The sequence below is a fragment of the Nyctereutes procyonoides genome, unplaced genomic scaffold (assembly GCF_905146905.1).
Source record: "Nyctereutes procyonoides isolate TBG_1078 unplaced genomic scaffold, NYPRO_anot_genome, whole genome shotgun sequence".
In the NCBI taxonomy this organism is placed as follows: Eukaryota; Metazoa; Chordata; class Mammalia; order Carnivora; family Canidae; genus Nyctereutes; species Nyctereutes procyonoides.
In genome coordinates, this window is record NW_026575052.1 from 61,467,047 (window position 1) to 61,484,480 (window position 17,434).

General features: G+C 41.8%; 1 protein-coding gene across 1 annotated transcript in view; it reads left to right on the top strand.

The window, feature by feature from the left end:
• DHTKD1 (dehydrogenase E1 and transketolase domain containing 1) overlaps positions 1–13,746 on the top strand; it is a 51,628-nt gene extending 37,882 nt beyond the window's left edge. The window contains exons 13-17 of the mRNA XM_055332558.1: positions 319–483; positions 7,330–7,412; positions 7,761–7,930; positions 9,780–9,865; positions 11,108–13,746. Of these exons, the coding sequence (XP_055188533.1) occupies positions 319–483; positions 7,330–7,412; positions 7,761–7,930; positions 9,780–9,865; positions 11,108–11,209 (606 nt within the window). The 3' untranslated portion in view covers positions 11,210–13,746. The remainder of the gene's footprint in view (positions 1–318; positions 484–7,329; positions 7,413–7,760; positions 7,931–9,779; positions 9,866–11,107) is intronic.
• Positions 13,747–17,434: the final 3,688 nt, after the last annotated feature.

Sequence of the window (17,434 nt, forward strand, 5' to 3'; positions counted from 1 at the left end):
AGATAAAATATACAGCTAGGTGACAGATTAGTAGAAAGGTAGATAGAACAGTAGATAGATAGTTTATATTGATAGCTAATAATACAGGAAAATGACTTTATAAAAACTAGTTGACAGAAATAAATTGCAGGTAAGTTAAGGACTACACATGAAATACAAAACTACAGTTTGAGGAAAAAATATAAAAACAGGTGTGTGGAAGATAAGTTTGAGAGTCATCAGTATACAGACGTGTTTCCCTTAGGACAGGGATTGATTGATTGATTGATTGAATTAGGTGATCTGAACATTTGTTCCTTTCTTTTGTTTCTCTCTCAGATGTGTGACAGCAGAGAAGAAGGGGTAGATGGAGACACAGTAAACATGTTTGTGGTGAACCCAACTACCCCCGCACAATATTTCCACTTGCTCAGGAGACAGATGGTCCGGAACTTCCGAAAACCCCTCATTGTTGCTTCTCCAAAGATGTTACTCAGGTTTCCTGTAAGTAGGAAAAAAACTAGTTAGGAAGCCTTTCTCCTTTTATCATTTTGTAAAGATTTTATTTGAATTCAAGTTAACATATATGTATCATTAGTTTCAGGGTAGAATTTAGTGATTCATCAGTTGCATAGAACACCCAGGGCTCATTACATCAAGTGCCTTCATTAATGCCTATCACCCAGTTAACCCATCCCCCGGCCCACCTCCCCTCCAGTGACCCTCAGTTTGTTTCCTAGAGGTAAGAGTCTCTTATGGTTTGTCTCCCTCTCGGACTTCCCTTTATTTTTCCTTCCCTTCCCCGATGTTCATTGTTTTTCTTTTTCAATTCCACATATGAGTGAAATCATATGGTAATTGTCTTTCTCTGAATTATTTCACTTAGCATTATACTCTCTAATTCCATTCCCTTGCAAATGACAAGATTTCATTGTTTTTGATGGCTGAGTAATATTGTGTATACACACACACACACACACACACACACACACACTACATCTTTATCCATTTATCTGTCAGTGAACATCTGGGCTCTTTCCTTATTTTGGCTATTGTGGACATTGCTGCTATAAACATTGGGGTGCATGTGCCCCTTTGAATCACTATTTTTGTGTCCTTTTCATGAATACCTAGTAGTGCAATTGCTGGGTCATAGGGTAGCTCTAGTTTTAACTTTTTGAGGAACCTCCACATTGTTTTCCATGTGGCTGCACCAGTTTGCATTCCCACCAACAGTGTAAGAGGGTGCCCCTTTCTCTACATCCTCACCAGTATCTGTTATTTTCTGAGAGGTTAATTTTAGCCATTCTGACCCTTGTAAGGTGGTATCTCATTGTGGTTTTGATTTGTATCTCCCTGATGATGAGTGATGTTGAGCATTTTTTTCTTTTCTTTTCTTTTTTTTTTTAAGATTATTTTTTTAGGGATCCCTGGGTGGCGCAGCGGTTTGGCGCCTGCCTTTGGCCCAGGGCGCGATCCTGGAGACCCGGGATCGAATCCCACATCGGGCTTCTGGTGCATGGAGCCTGCTTCTCCCTCTGCCTGTGTCTCTGCCCCTCTCTCTCTCTGACTATCATAAATTAAATTAGAGAGAGGGGCAGAGACACAGGCAGAGGGAGAAGCAGGCTCCATGCAGGCAGCCCAATGTGGGACTCGATCCCGCGTCTCCAGGATCACACCCAGGCTGCAGGCGGCGCCAAACCGCTGCGCCACCGGGGCTGCCCGAGCATTTTTTTCATGTGCCTATTAGTCTTCTGGATGACATTTCTTCTTGGAGAAATGTCCTTTTATGTCTTCTGCCCATTTCTTGACTGGATTTTTTGGTTTTCGGGTGTTCAGTTTGATGAGTTCTTTATAGATCTTGGATAATAACCTTTTGTCTGATACATCATTTGCAAATGTCTTCTCCCATTCCATAGGTTGCCTTTTAGTTTTGTTGATTATTTCCTTCACTGTGCAGAAGATTTTTATCTTGATGAAGTCCCAATAATTCCTTTTTGCTTTCGTTTTCCTTGCCTCTGGAGATAGATCTAAAAATAATTTGCTGTGGCTGAGGTCAGAGGTTGCTGCCTATGTTCTCCTCTAGGATTTTGATGAATTTTTGTCTCACATTTAACTCATCCATTTTGAATTTATTTTTGTGTATAGTATCAGAAACTGGTCCAGTTTCATTCTTTTGTATGTTGCTGTCCAATTTTCCCAGCACCATTTGTTGAAGAGACTATCTTTTTTCCATTGGATATTCTTTCCTGCTCTGTTGAAGATTAGTTGACCATATAGTTGACGGTCCATTTCTGGGTTCTCTATTCTGTTCCATTGATCTATGTGTCTGTTTTTGTGCCAAACCATATTAGCTTGATAATTATGCTTTGTAATATAACTTGAAGTGTGAAACTGTGATGCCTCCAGCTTTGGTTTTCTTTTTCAACATTACTTTAGCTTTTGGGGGTCTTTTCTGGTTCCACATAAATTTTAGAATTGTTTGTTCCAGCTCTGTGAAATTGCTGGTATTATTTTGATATTGAATGAGTAGATTGCTTTGGGTGGTATAGGCTTTTTAAAAAAGATTTTATTTATTTATTTATTTATTTATTTATTTATTTATTTATTTGAGTGAGAGAGAGAGAGAGAGAACGAGCAGGGGGAGGGGCAGAGGGAGTAGACTCCCTAATGAGCAGGGAACCTGCTGTAGGTTGGATCCCAGGACTCTGGCACCATGACCTGAGCTGAAGGCAGAGGCTTAACTGACTGAGCCACCCAGCTTAATTGACTGAGCCACCATGACCTGAGCTGAAGGCAGATGCTTAATTGCCTCGGTTAGTATAGACATTTTAATAGTATTTGTTCTTCCAATGTTTTTCCATTTCTTTGTGTCTTCCTTAGTTTCTTTCACAAGTGTTCTATAGTTTTCAGAGTACAAATCTTTTACCTCTTTGGTTAAGTTTATTCCTAGGTATCTTATGAGTTTTAGTGCAGTTTTAAATGGGATTGATTCCTTGATTTCTCTTTCTACTGCTTCATTATTGGTATATAGAAATGCAACAGACTTCTGTGCATTGATTTCATATCCTGAAATTTTGCTGAATTCCTGTATCAGTTCTACCAATTTTTTGGTGGAGTCTTCTGGGTTTTCTGCATAGATATCATGTCATCTGTGAAGAGATAAATTTGACTTCTTTTTTGCCAATTTGGATGCTTTTTATTTCTTTTTGTTGTCTGATTGCTGAGGCTAGGACTTCTAGTATTATGTTGAACAACAGTGGTGAGAGTGGACATCCCTGTCATGTTCCTGACCTTAGGGGAAAAGCTCTCAGGTTTTCCCCATAAGGAGGATATTTGCCGTGGGTCTTTTGCATATGGCCTTTATGATGTTGAGGTATATTCTCTCTATCCCTACTTTGTTGAGAGTTTTATCAAGAAAGGATGCTGTATTTTGCCAAATGGTTTTTGGCATACAGCACCTATTGAGAGGATCATATGGTTCTTGTCTTTTCTTTTACTAATGTAGTGTATCACATTGATTCATGGATATTGAAACATCCCTGCAGCCCAGGAATAAATCCCACTTGGTTGTGGTAAATAATCTTTTTAATGTGCTGTTAGATCTGATTAGCTAATACCTTGTTGGGAATTTTTGCATTCATGTTCATCAGAGATATTGGTCTGTAATTTCCTTTTGTCATTTTTGTACACATTTTCCGTAACTAGTTTTATTTATTTATTTAAATTTTTTGGCTTTTTAAATTTTCATTTTGATTTGAGTTAGTTAACATACATTATTATATTAGTTTCAGGTGTACAATATGGTGATTCAGTATTTCCATATATCACTTGCTGCTTCTCTCAAGTGCACTCTTTCATCTCCATCACTTATTTCACCCATCCCTCCACCATCACCCTTGTATCTAATTATATTTAAACAGAAACATCTTTTTAGTTTTAGCTGGCCTCACTGCTTTCTCTCTTTTAAAAACATCTTTCTGGAATAACTGGGACTATAGGGAGCAGAAATGATTTTTTAGAAAAAGTTTTAAAGTGCAAATAGTATAAGCACCAATATCCTTCCTTCATCTGTGAGGAATACATTCTAAGACTCTCATTGGATGCCTGAGGCCACAGATAGTACTGAACCCTACATATACTGTCTTCCTATGCATACATCACTATAATAAAGTTTAATTTATAAATTACTCACAGTAAGAGCTTAACAATAACTAATAAAAAATATAACAATCATAACAATATACTATAATAAAAGTTATGCGAATATAGTCTCTCTTTTAAAAATATCTTATTGTGCTGTACTTACCCTTCTTTAATGGAGTGAGATGATAAAATGCCAAGGTGATGAGATGAAGTAGGTGAATGACGTAGGCATTATGACAAAGGGTAAAGTTACTAGTCACCTTCTGACCATAAGTCAGGAGGAAGATCATCTGCTTCTGGACGTAGGTTGACCATGCTTAACACAAAATGTGGAAAGCAAAATCTCAGATAACCAGGTCTATGGTACTATATTGATAGTAGCAAGTTGAAAATTCCAAATATTTTGATGAGAAGCAGCGGTGGCATTCATTGGCTTTTAGTGAGTTTTTTTTCCTGTTAAATGATTTATCACACAGAGGTAGACTCCTGTTACAAACATTATTAATGATATTGCTTATTGCTACACCGATAAAAGGGTACGTTTTTATCTTGGTTTACCTGAACTGAGTGTTAAGCTCGCGTTATGTTTTTTATTTTATTTTTAACTTATTTTTACTTTTTTTTAGAGAGAGAGAGAGCATGTGTGTACAAGCGGGAGGGGGAGGGGTAGAGGGAAAGGGAGAGAGAATCCTATGCAGGCTCCACGCTCAGCACAGAGCCAGAAATGGGGCGCCATCTCATGACCCTGAGATCGTGACCTGAGCCAAAATTAAAAGTCCAACTGAGCCACCCAGGGACCCCACAATATGTTTTTTATATCACAAGAATATGCAGAGTTCAAGATAATAAATATTACAAAGCATTACAAGCATCTATTTATACCATCTGTTAGAATCTTTTTTGCTGTTTTATATGGGTCTTAAATAGGATTAACACTCAAAAACCTTTTGCACTTATTTGGATGGTAATAAGGTGAAATAAGTCATTTAGGATGTGGCTCTTCAAGGCTACCTTGTTCTTCTCACAAAGGTTTGAGAGTGTATATTTGGAATTGAGGGATGTTGAGGAAACCGGTGAGTGAATTGCCCCCACTGGTGGCCAGCACTTGCATGAGCCTAGTGTGGGTGCCTCCTTAAATTCTGCTATGTACTTCCACTGTGTCTCCCTGGCCCCAGCCCTAGGAGTCAGTACTCAGGAAATGCACTTCCCATTCATTCACCCACAGCAGGGTTCATGCGTTTGATCTCATTCTCTAACTCAATGTTCCTTGAACAATCTTGCATACTTTGAGATGGCTTCGTGAGTCTAACAGCATCACAGGACATTCAGGAAAAACTAATGCAATCCTTTTAACACAGTCTTTCTGATGGGGCTCTTTTGACACAGATACTTTAAAACAGTAATGGTAAAAAGGCCAAGACATACTGTAAATTACTATAATTTATTTCTAAGAAATATACACATCCACGATTCATGACCCAACTTTCATTGTACCCCTAAGGGTGTCACCTGCTCCCTCAGTCATTACTATAAAGGAATATAATCCTATTAAATATAATATATGTATATTACTAAGTATTGAGTGAACAATTAGACATTTTATTGAGAATTTCTTTTGCTGTTTGTAATGAGAATAAGAGTTCACATTCTGGCCCCAAGAGTCCACTCCTCTCCCCATGTCTAATATATAACTTACCAAATAAGTGAAGCCTTGCTCTGGAACCTTAAAAATATCAACAGCTGGGGCACCTGGGTAGCTCAGTCGGTTAAGTGTCCGACTCTTGATTTTGGCTCGGGTCATGATCTAAGGGTCTTGAGATCAAGCCCTGCCATTTGGCCCCATGTGGACCATAGAGCCTGATTGAGATTCTCTCTCTCCCTATTCCTCTGCCCCTCCGCGCTCTCTCTCTCTCTCTCTCTCTCTCTCTCAAAAAAAAAAAAGCAATAGCTAACCTATAGATTTTTCAAGTGAGAAGCTAGTCTTATTAAGTAGACAAATATCTTCATCAACCATAGAAGTCCTTTTATTAATTGAAAATAAGTACCTCCATCATTAAAGTCTGATTTCTTCCCCAATATTAGATTATTGGTACCAGTGATCTAGCTGAACAGAAGTCCACCCTTTCTTTCCACGGCATATTCAGAGATGACTTGCCATGTGATAAACATGACTCAGGACTATAGGGACTTTGCCTGTCAAGTGGTACCTAACTTCTACCCAAATTTCCCACCCAGCTCTGAACTCCAGTTCCTTTTTTTTTTTTTTAAATTAGTGAGCTCTATGCCCCAATGTGGACTTGAGCTCATGACCCCAAGATCAAGAGTCGCTTGCTCCATTAACTGAGCCAGCTAGGTGCCCCTCCAGCTCCTTTTGATTCCTACCCTAGGAAGTGAGAGCTGACCAAGGGCTCTGGTTCAGGATGGAGAAAGATTGCTTCTATCGTACATTATTTAGCAATAAGAATACATAAAAAAAATAATAAATATATATGATATATAATAAAATAAATATATATCTATTACATATAAATAGATATATATTTTCTCTAATATATATTTTTATTTTATTCTCTTAGTTAATATTAAGTTTTTAGGTTATATCACAGTATCCCACATCAACATGGCTGCCTATCTATCAGTGGACTAGTCAAAATGTCATATTCCCATTCGGGACTAGACTATAGGGAAATGAATTAGAGTTGTCTACTCTAAGTTCTTTGCAACAAGTACTTATTTAAATCAAACTCATTAATAACATTTCTTTTCGTCACGGAAATATTCATGTATTGCTCCTGCTTGTTCTGACTCATTAGATTTTGCTTATAAATTATAGTCAGAATCCTAAAGATAGAAATCTCTGCCCTAGTTTAGCTGTTTTAGTTCACAAATGTCATTTCTGACTCCAACAAATGAAAGCATATTTTTATTGATACTGAAGTATGATCGAACTGAAATTTTGATTCTTAAAATTTTGTTGCAGCATCAGACAAAAAGCAATCTTATGAAATCTTGAAAGAATCATTTTGTTCCAAGATATACACCATTGGTATTTTTTTGAAAGATATTGTGTTTATGAGTACATATGTTTACTTATAGTCCTAGGAGAAAAGTTTGATGTTATTTCTTGGTAAAGATCCCTTATAAGAAAGGCATCTTCAGCTCCTTTCCTTCAGTTGATAGATTTGTGGCTTTTCCCCTCCTTAGGCAGCTGTGTCAACACTTCAAGAAATGGCACCAGGAACAACATTCAAGCCGGTCATTGGTGATTCATCTGTGGATCCCAAAAAGTAATCTGATGTGTATCTTTGTTTTCATACTCTGCAGTAGTATTCTAATTACTGGGAAGACTAGTTCACATTAAGGAACCCAAAGTGACCCAAATCTCCTCTATCCTGATAGAAGTTCTTTGCATCCATGGGACAGGAGTTAGAGTACACATGGAAGGGTGAACTTTGGAGGGGTGTGTTGCTGAAGGAGGCTTGCCAGGGCGTAGCATGTCACTGATCTCAACTACAGAGCACCCCACCGCCCCGCTTCTGTAATGAAGCATTTTCATCTTTGTAGTCTGTGCTTTCTTTTGATACAGTTCTTTCAGATATTTCTCCTTCACCCCTTGTCCCTTTTCTACCCAACAGTGTCAAGAGTCTGGTATTCTGCTGTGGCAAACATTTTTATGCCCTGCAGAAGCAAAGAGAATCCTTGGAGGCCAAGAAGAATGCCTTTGCCATCATCCGATTAGAGGAACTCTGCCCTTTCCCACTGGATTCATTACAGCAAGAGATGAGCAAATACAAACATGTGAAAGGTACAGCGTTGTTCTTGTTGGGGTTCTTTGGGTTTCAGATACCTGAAACCTATTCCAACGTCTCATATGAAAAGAGGTTCCAGGGGCAGTGAGAGTCATTAGGAAATTGAATCTTTTGGAATCTGGAAATATGAAAAAAAAAAATACTGCTAGAACCAATGTCTCTTTGTTTTTTCTGGTGTCTTTTTCAGTCCCCCATCCCCCTTCTCTCACCTAGGACATGTCATTTCTTGAGAGGTCAGAGGTAATCAGTGTCATACTATTGCTTAGGATAAATTGATGTAACTATAAAAGGCAAGCCTTTTCAACAAGTGGGCTGCAATAATTGGACATCTCTATGCCATGGGTACAGAAATTCACTCAAGATCTCAGACCTAAATGTAAAATGTACAGTTCTAAAACTTCAAGGAGAAAATCTTCATGACCTTTGGCTAGGCAAAAAGTTCTTAGCTGTAACACTATGGAAGCATGTCCCATAACAGAGAAATTGGACTTCATCAAAATGAAAGTTTTCTGCACTGTTGAAAGGCACCGCTGAGAAAATAAGCCACAGACTGGGGGGAAGTATTTGCAAATACATATCTGACAAAGATATGCAAATACATATTTGAACATCCAGAATGTTCAAAGAGTTCCCCGAACTCAGGAATAAAAATAATCAAAGTTTTCAAAATGTACAAAAGAGGGCCACCCCGGTGGCACAGTGGGGTAGCCCCCGTGGCGCAGTGGTTTAGCGCCGCCTGCAGCCCAGGGTGTGATCCTGGGGACTCGGATCGAGTCCTACATCGGGCTCCTTACATGGAGTCTGCTTCTCCCTCTGCCTGTGTCTCTGCCTGTGTGTGTGTGTCTTTCATGAATAAATAAATAAAATCTTTAAAAAAAATGTGCAAAAGATTTGAACCAAATAATGGGGTGGGAAATAACTGTATGAAAAGATGCTCAACATAATTAGGGAGCGATAAGGGAAATGCAAATGAAACCAAAATGAGACATGGCTACAGCACCTATTAGAACGGCTAAAATGAAAACAAAACAATAAGTTGGCAATATCAAGAGCTGATGAGGAAGCAGAGCAACTGGAAGCCTCAGTCACTGCAGGAAGGAATGGAAAGTGGTACAGGCACTCTGGAAAACAGTCAGTTCCTTACAAGGTTACATACAGAGTTCCCATACAACCCAACAGTCCACTCCAAGGTATTTACCCAAGAGAAATGACAACGTGGACACAGAAAAATGTCTCCAGCAGCTTCATTCATGATTGCCCCAAACTGGAAACCACCAGGATGTCCCTCAACCTGTGGATGAATAAACAAGGATGTAAGGTATATCCTTACAACATCATGCCACCCAACCATAAAAGAGAGTGAACCATGGCTACCGGCAAAATCCCTTTGCGGATTAGATCAAAGGAGCCAGAACCAAAGGCCGCATGTCATAGTTCCATTTATCTGATATTCTGGAAAAGGCAAAATTGTAGGGAGAGAGAAAAGGTCAAGGGTTGCCAGAGGTTGGGGCTGGCAGAGGAGTTGCCTTGAAAGGGCCAGGATGAGGGAATTTTGGGGGTTGATAGAATTATTCTTTATCATGAGTGAGGTGCTGGATATATGACTATACATTTGTCAAAAAAAAAAAAAAAGATAAGCAATAGCAGGCCATATCGGAAAGGCATATATTTACTTGAAGAGAGCTGTAGGTGCATACATTCTATGTATATACATGTGTATACAAATGGCTATAATCTCTCTCTCTCTCTCTCTCTCTCTCTCTCTCTCTCTCTCTCTGCATGTATATAGTGTGTGTGTATGGTAGATTTACCTGGAGTACTGAAGCGAACTTTCTTCTGTTACAGATTTTATTTGGAGTCAGGAGGAGCCTCAGAACATGGGCTCATGGTCCTTTGTTTCTCCAAGGTTTGAAAAGCAACTGGCCTGCAAGGTAGTAGCTTTCTCTCTTGTAGAGTTTTGCATATGTGCGTTATTTCTCCTGAAGGGCCAGACACTGAGTTTATCCTCTATTAGTAGTCCAATTCTTTTTTTTTAAGATTATTTAATTAATTAATTTTTTTGTTTATTCATGAGAGACAGAGAGAGAGAGAGAGAGGCAGAGACCCAGGCAGAGGGAGAAGCAGGTTCTTCGAGGGGAGCTTGATGTGGGACTCAATCCCAGGACCCCGGGATCATGACCTGAGCCAAAGGCAGATGCTCAGCCACTGAGCCACCCAGGCATCCTGCAGTCCAATTCTTTTAAAGTTAAAGTAAAATGTAAAATCTAGGAATGCCTGGGTGGCTCAGTGGTTGAGTGCCTGCCTTCAGCCCAGGGCATGATCCTGGAGACCCAGGATCGAGTCCCACATCGGGCTCCCTGCATAGAGCCTGCTTCTCTCTCCGCCTATGTCTCTGCCTCTCTCTCTCTTTCTCTCTCTGTGTCTCTAATGAATAAATAAATAAAATATTAAAAAGAAAAATAAAATGTAAAATCTAATTTAGCATATTTTCAGAATAAAATGCTGAATATTGATCAAGATATATATGTGTACGTGCTAGTGTCATATAAGAAAAAGTGATTGTACTTAAAAAAGTAAAGTCTCTTACCTGCCAGCCACCTTTCCTGCTAGTCTGTTCAGAAGTCTTGTCCTAAAGGTCACTTTCCAAGCCCTGGGGAGCAGGGTGATGAGCAGGCTAGTCGGATAATATGGAGGAAGAGATGCCCACTGACGCTTGTTCCCGGCTCCACCACATAATTGGCATCTATCAAAAGGCAAATTCCTCCTGATGATGCTCTAGGAAGGGAAGAACCATGAGAAGAGGAAATGTGCTTCCGTTTATTTTCCTATTCTGGTTTAATTAGAACTCAGTTCACACATGTGTTACGACTTCGCTGGGCCCAGATAATTTTCATTTGTTCTAATTTAGGAAACTACCGCTAAAACCAATGAATAGTTACTGAAGAAAAGGACAAATTCAAGAGTTTATCTCCCCTTACAGTGAATTTAGTTTTTAGCTGTGACAGATATCTCCTTGCAGTATATTCTAGGTAACTCATTATTTTTCCAGGAAAGGTGAGTTATGGTTAAACAAGCTAAGAGCAATGCATGGACTGCCTTGGAAGAATGAAGCAGGGCTCTGACCAGGTCAAAAGGTCATTTTGGTTTTTATTCCTTTTCTGCTCTAATCATAGCTTCGTCTTGTGAGCCGACCCCCTTTGCCAGCACCCGCTGTAGGAATTGGCACCCTTCATCTGCAGCAGCATGAAGATGTCCTCACCAAGACCTTTGCTTGATGGTGTCCTTTGAACCAAAATTACTTCATTTTAAGAAACAACCATGCAAAGAAAAGCCAGCTCCTCTACACCCTTCTTCCATTAGGTGACATGAAAAGTCTCTTCCTCTAAGTCGTTGGGATTGATGAGGACAATTTAATCAGAACCTATGAACTAGCCAAGGGAATTATCCATCAACCCAAGAATCTGACAAGTCACCTTTATCCTTAAAGGTACAACAACAGTTAGATCTGAGTGAGTTGTAGAGTTAATGCATTTTTTTTTTTCAGACCACTTTTTCTCATTAACAATATATGCCCAGGAAAAATTCTTTAGCTTGAATTTACAGAATTTACATGCAGGTCACTTTGACATCACTTCTCCATTTGCTTGATGCATGCCACTTTCATCAATTTTGCCATTCTTTATTCAAAGTCCTGTGACTGCCAATATTTTCATCTTAAGGGATCTCTGGTGCTGCTTTGCATCCACTGTGAAAAATGTTTCACCAAACACCATAGCAAAGCTGTACTAGTCCTGATGTGTATTCTTCTTCAAGAAGGTTCTATCTTCTTCAAGATAGCTGTTTTTACCCTTGTCCTTAAGTATCAGTCCCATTAATTATGACTCTTCAGTTTCACAATGAAATTGATTTGTGGTCTACTTTGTCATAGTATCACTTCCCCCCCTAAATTGTTCTTGCAGTGATATCTTAATATTTTTAATTGACTTTAGGTATCTGATATGGGGATTTCAGCCCCTGTTAGTTTTGCCTCTAAAAGGTGTGATGAAATGACATTCATTTGTGGTTTTTAAGGAACATTTTAATTTCAACATTGGAGACTTCCCAGCACCAGGTACCTGGAGATTTATGGAGATCACTAACCCACTGCATTAATTCTGAAACTTTGGAAGCACAACGAAACAGCAGCAAACTGTGTAGCTTTACATGACTTGGTGCTGCAGTGACTGTACCATTCGGGTGCCATGACGTTTTTTCTCAGAAATGATGGAGGAAGCCCTGGGGCACTGGAAGGGCCTCTCCACTTTTCCTGGCAACTGGTAATGTCTTTCAGAGTCAATGTGTAGGTCATTCTGGCCACAGGAGGAGGTTCATGATTCACATCTTAAATGTATGCATTAGTGTATTGATTTAATATTTCTGTAATATTCACAGCCCTCTTATTCCTATGCACCTTTAATGCTTCCTTCTTAAGTCAAGCTTTATAAATCATGTAACTTAGTACCATGCATGTAAATCCATATAATTACAAAGGTCTATTTAATGCAAATGGTTATTGGTGTTGTATACTGAACTTAGAAAAACAGGAAAGCCCTGCCATTTTTTTTTTCAGATGTCTTGGTTTCTTGAGTTAAAAATTTCAAAGTCTAAGCATAAAATGAGATGGAAAAGTAATTTGTTTTTCAAGTTTAAATTTCTCCAAATTTCTCTGGTATCTTATATCTTCTCCACCAGGAGCCATGAAATGTATCTTATTAAAAAAAAAGTGTCATCTGTATCTTAACCATCTTACTCTCAATCACTATTGCAACATGGGCCAACATTTTGAATTACCTTGTAGGAAGGAACTATTCGAAGAATTCTGAATCAAATATTCCCATAATAGAGTATGGGATAAAAGTATCATAGCAAAGTAAAATAAAAATATTTTATCATATTCCTCTGGGAAATTTGATAATGTGATATTTGTATCCTGTTCATATCTATTTATGCTAATTTTATATTCAATGAAGAATAGAGCTCGAATCGGTTATTCAGTGAAGAGAACTATTAACAAAAAAAATGAAAAAAATGTTGATTTTGTCTAAAGTGACATGTTCTTAATAAAATAAAATTATCTTACTTAAGAGCCATTTTGGGGGGATCCCTGGGTGGCTCGGCGGTTTAGCGCCTGCCTTTGGCCCAGGGCGGGATCCTGGAGACCCGGGATCGAGTCCTGCGTGGGGCTCCTGGCATGGAGCCTGCTTCTCCCTCTGCCTGTGTCTCTGCCTCTCTTTCTCTATGTCTATAATGAATAAATAAATAAAATCTTTTAAAAAAAAGCCATTTTGTTCAGTTTTCTATATGTATACTATAAGGAAAATATTCTAAATTATGACTTCTTTTAGTCTGGCTATATTACCTCTAAAGTTTTATTGTTTAAAAAAAAAATCCCTCAACTGACAACATAAGTAGTATCTGTTTTACAAACTTGAGGAAATGCAGTTTAAATAAATTAGAGGTTCTATAGGAATGAAGTCACAGATAAGAATCAAGACTTTTGTCTTAAGCTTCCAAAAGCTTCACCTCCATTTCTCTTGGTTGTACTTGGATATTTGCTTTTCATCTTCAGCTTCTCATGAGTTTCAGGCTAAAACCAACACCTTTGGGGGAAATTTGGACAAAATGTTTTTGAATCCTCAAAACTTATCCTTAAAACTCAATACTTATAACCCACTATTATGCAAATAAACCACTCATAAATTACTCAATAGGAGTAGTAACTCATTGTCATGTTTGTATTTAAATCTGACAAAGCGGTGTAAAGCAGACTTACTTCCCCAATGCCATTTGCAAAATCAGTTAATCTTAGAAAACTTTTAATAAAAGTGTGTTACTTTAGTATTGTTTCCTCATGTTTTCTTTGACTCATATGGAGAATCAGCTATAACTGAACAAAAGTAAGAAATGCCCCTATAAGAGTAGAATGGTATTTCCCCAATACTTTATTGGACACTTGCTGCATATATGGCATTGTTCTGGATATTAGAGGTACACAGTAGTAAAACAGAAATTGTTTGCCATTTGTCCTCAATGGACTAACAATCTATTTGAGATGACAAAGCATCTTACACATAGAGAGAGACATTCTTGTTGGATGTGCTAATTCAATGAGGGAGGTCAAAGTAGAGTGACATTCCTGATAGATGGAGATGAATTGGCATATTATAGTTACACAAGGACAAGTCCCGGGCAGCCGTTAGTAGGAGAAACACTGAACAATGTTGGAAGGATAATTCACAGAAGTTATCCAAAGTGTCAGAGCTTTTTCCTAGCCTCTTACTTGAAACATGGAGCTGTCCTAGAAATGGAAAGTAAAGAGAAGTGCAGGCAACTCTTCTGTCAGACTTTCAATGTAGTGCATCTTTATTGAAAGGATATCATATCCATGAAAGTAGCTCACAATCTAGGGCCAAAACTATATGTAAGTCAACCATTTGCAAGCCACCATAGATGATGCAAAAATTAAGTTTTTGCCATTTAGAAGTTTATAGATAGTAGGGGAGCTTAGACATGTATAAAAATGACTAATACAAAGCAGAGTGAGGTAAGAATGAAGTCAAAGGATGGGGGATTTTAACTATGACAAATTGTGTTTTCCCAAAGCAGCTGGTGCAGTATTTTGTTCCACCTGCATTTCCACAAGAGGCAAGAGGTAGAGTCACCAAGAGGTAGAATCTGTTTTCCCGGTTTTTGAGATTGAGCAGGACTTCGTGGCTGCTTCTATAAACATGATGCACTGAATGTGATTCTTTTTTTGTTTGTTTTTATTTATTTATTCATGAGAGAAACAGAAAGAGAGGCAGAGGGAGAAGCGGGCTCCATGCAGGGAGCCTAACGTGGGACTTGATCCTGGGTCTCCAGGATCATGCCCTGGGCTGAAGGCAGCGCTAAACCACTGAGCCACCTGGGCTGCCCTGAACATGATTCTTAATCACTAAAAAGGACATCCCTTGGCACCCAGCGGACATGTTTTGAGGAAGCCCAGACAACATGAAGGAGCCCTCTGGTGGGGTGGGGGTCTTGAAGAAGACCTGTGGAGATATTGAAGCTGAGAGCCAGCCACAAATGCTGGACTTGTGAGAGAGCCTTCTGATCATTTGGAGCTGTCCCAGATGACTCCAAGTGGAGCAGAGATCTGTTAGGCATGCCCAGCCTAACTTGCTCTATCTCTGTGTGTGTATTCAACAATAAGGCCTCACACCAGTTAAAATGATCAGCACAGATTTTAATCAGTAGTATAGTACTGCAGTAGGAGAGTCCAGCGTGAACTGCCCTCAACTTTGATTTGTACGGAGGTCACTGGAGTTTTTAAAGGGCGAATGACAGAACGGGGAGTGGGTGGTTGGGGCTCAGAGTCAGGCAAGCAAAAAATGTCAAAAAGCTGGAAGGAGGAGGGGTTGGTCCATGTGACAGCCATCTGGGTTTGTTAATTAGCACTTTTGGAAGTTAGGCTCCTACCCTCCACGGAGGCAGGGGGACGGAAACCCTATCCTCAGGCATTGGAACAAATGGTAAATTCTTTGGGCAGTTTTGAGTTTTCGCAAGCAGGGTCATCTTAGGGATGGAGCTGTTAGATATCATGTTTAAGGGGCACCTGGGTGGCTCATTGCTTTTTGTGTCTGCATTTGGCTCAGGGCCTGATCCTGGGGTCCTGGGATGTAGTCCTTCATCCGGCTCCCTGCAGAAAGCCTGCTTCTCCCTCTGCCTTTGTCTCTGCCTCTGTCTGTGTCTCTCGCGAATAAATAATATCTTCTAGAAAAAAGAAACTATGTTTATAGTCCGGTCTATAGTCCAGTTTATAGTCTTTAAGCTGTCTTTATAGGCCAATCAAAAGCTTAGTAGAGAAAGGGTCAGAGGAGCCTCGCTCAAGTTTGGTCAAGGAGAAAATCAACCCTTCTTTCCCTCATCATTTGTTTCCTTCTTGGACACAGATGAAAGCATTGGAACAGATCGTTGGATTTGGTGATTATGGATCATCAGTGACCTTGGAAATAGCTTGTTTCATTATAAGTTAGAGCAGAAGTTACATTGCAGGGCTTGAAAATTGAGTTAGAATACATTTGAGGGCCTGTGTGTGCTAAGCTCGTCCGCTTTCACACCTGGAGGAGGTGGCTAGGATCCTTATTTTACTGATGTAGCTCAGAAAGGTTCATCGCCCAAAGTCACTAGGAAGGAGAGGAGGGATTAAAACGCAGGGCCGGCTGGTTTCTAAGACTGCCTCCCTTAGGGCACCCCATCCATAGACGGGGTAACGGGGGACCAGGTCCTGAAGTCCTGTGCCGGGGAGAAGCTGAAGGGAGCTCCCGTGAGAGGTCGCGGGGAGTTCATGCGCTGTTAACTATAGACAGAGAGTCACGGATTTTTGACAACTTCCAAGAAGTTTCGATAAGGTGGGAGCAAAATTAAGAGGGCTGTTCGGGGCACACCGGGTCTCGGGGCTGCTCAGCCCCGTGTCTCAGGGATGCGACCCCGGCCCACGACCCTCGGGAGGCCCGGGCCCCGGACCAGGCGGTCGAGAAAGCCGCCACTGCTCGACTGGGAGCTCGGAGCCGAGCTCAGGCAGGAAGAGGCCCCGCAGCCGCGGTTCAGCCCGGGCAAGCGAGCTCCACTGTGCTGCTGGAGCACAGAACCCCGAGTGGCGGTGGGGTGGAGCACAGGGGGAGCACCATCCCCCAGCGGCGGGGTGGAGCACAGGGGCGGGAGCACCATCCCCCAGCGGTGGGGTGGAGCACAGGGGCGGGAGCACGAGCCCCGAGCGGCGGGGTGGAGCACAGGGGCGGGAGCATGGGCCCCGAGCGGCGGCGGGGTGGAGCACAGGGGCGGGAGCACGGACCCAAGCCGCGGCGGGGTGGAGCACAGGGGCGGGAGCACGAGCCCCGAGCGGCGGGGTGGAGCACAGGGGGGGGAGCACGGCCCCGAGCGGCGGGGTGGAGCACAGGGGCTGGAGCACGGACCCGAGCCGCGGCGGGGTGGAGCACAGGGGCGGGAGCACGGGCCCCAAGCCGCGGCGGGGTGAAGCACAGGGGCGGGAGCACGGGCCCCGAGCGGCGGCGGGGTGGAGCACAGGGGCTGGAGCACGGACCCGAGCCGCGGCGGGGTGGAGCACACAGGCGGGAGCACGGGCCCCGAGCCGCGGCGGGGTGGAGCACACGGGCGGGAGCACGAGCCCCGAGCGGCGGGGTGGAGCACAGGGGCGGGAGCACGGCCCCGGAGCGGCGGGGTGGAGCACACGGGCTGGAGCACGGACCCGAGCCGCGGCGGGGTGGAGCACAGGGGCTGGAGCACGGACCCGAGCCGCGGCGGGGTGGAGCACACAGGCGGGAGCACGGGCCCTGAGCCGCGGCGGGGTGGAGCACAGGGGCGGGAGCACGACCCCGAGCGGCGGGGTGGTGCACAGGGGCGGGAGCACGGCCCCGGAGCGGCGGGGTGGAGCACAGGGGCTGGAGCACGGACCCGAGCCG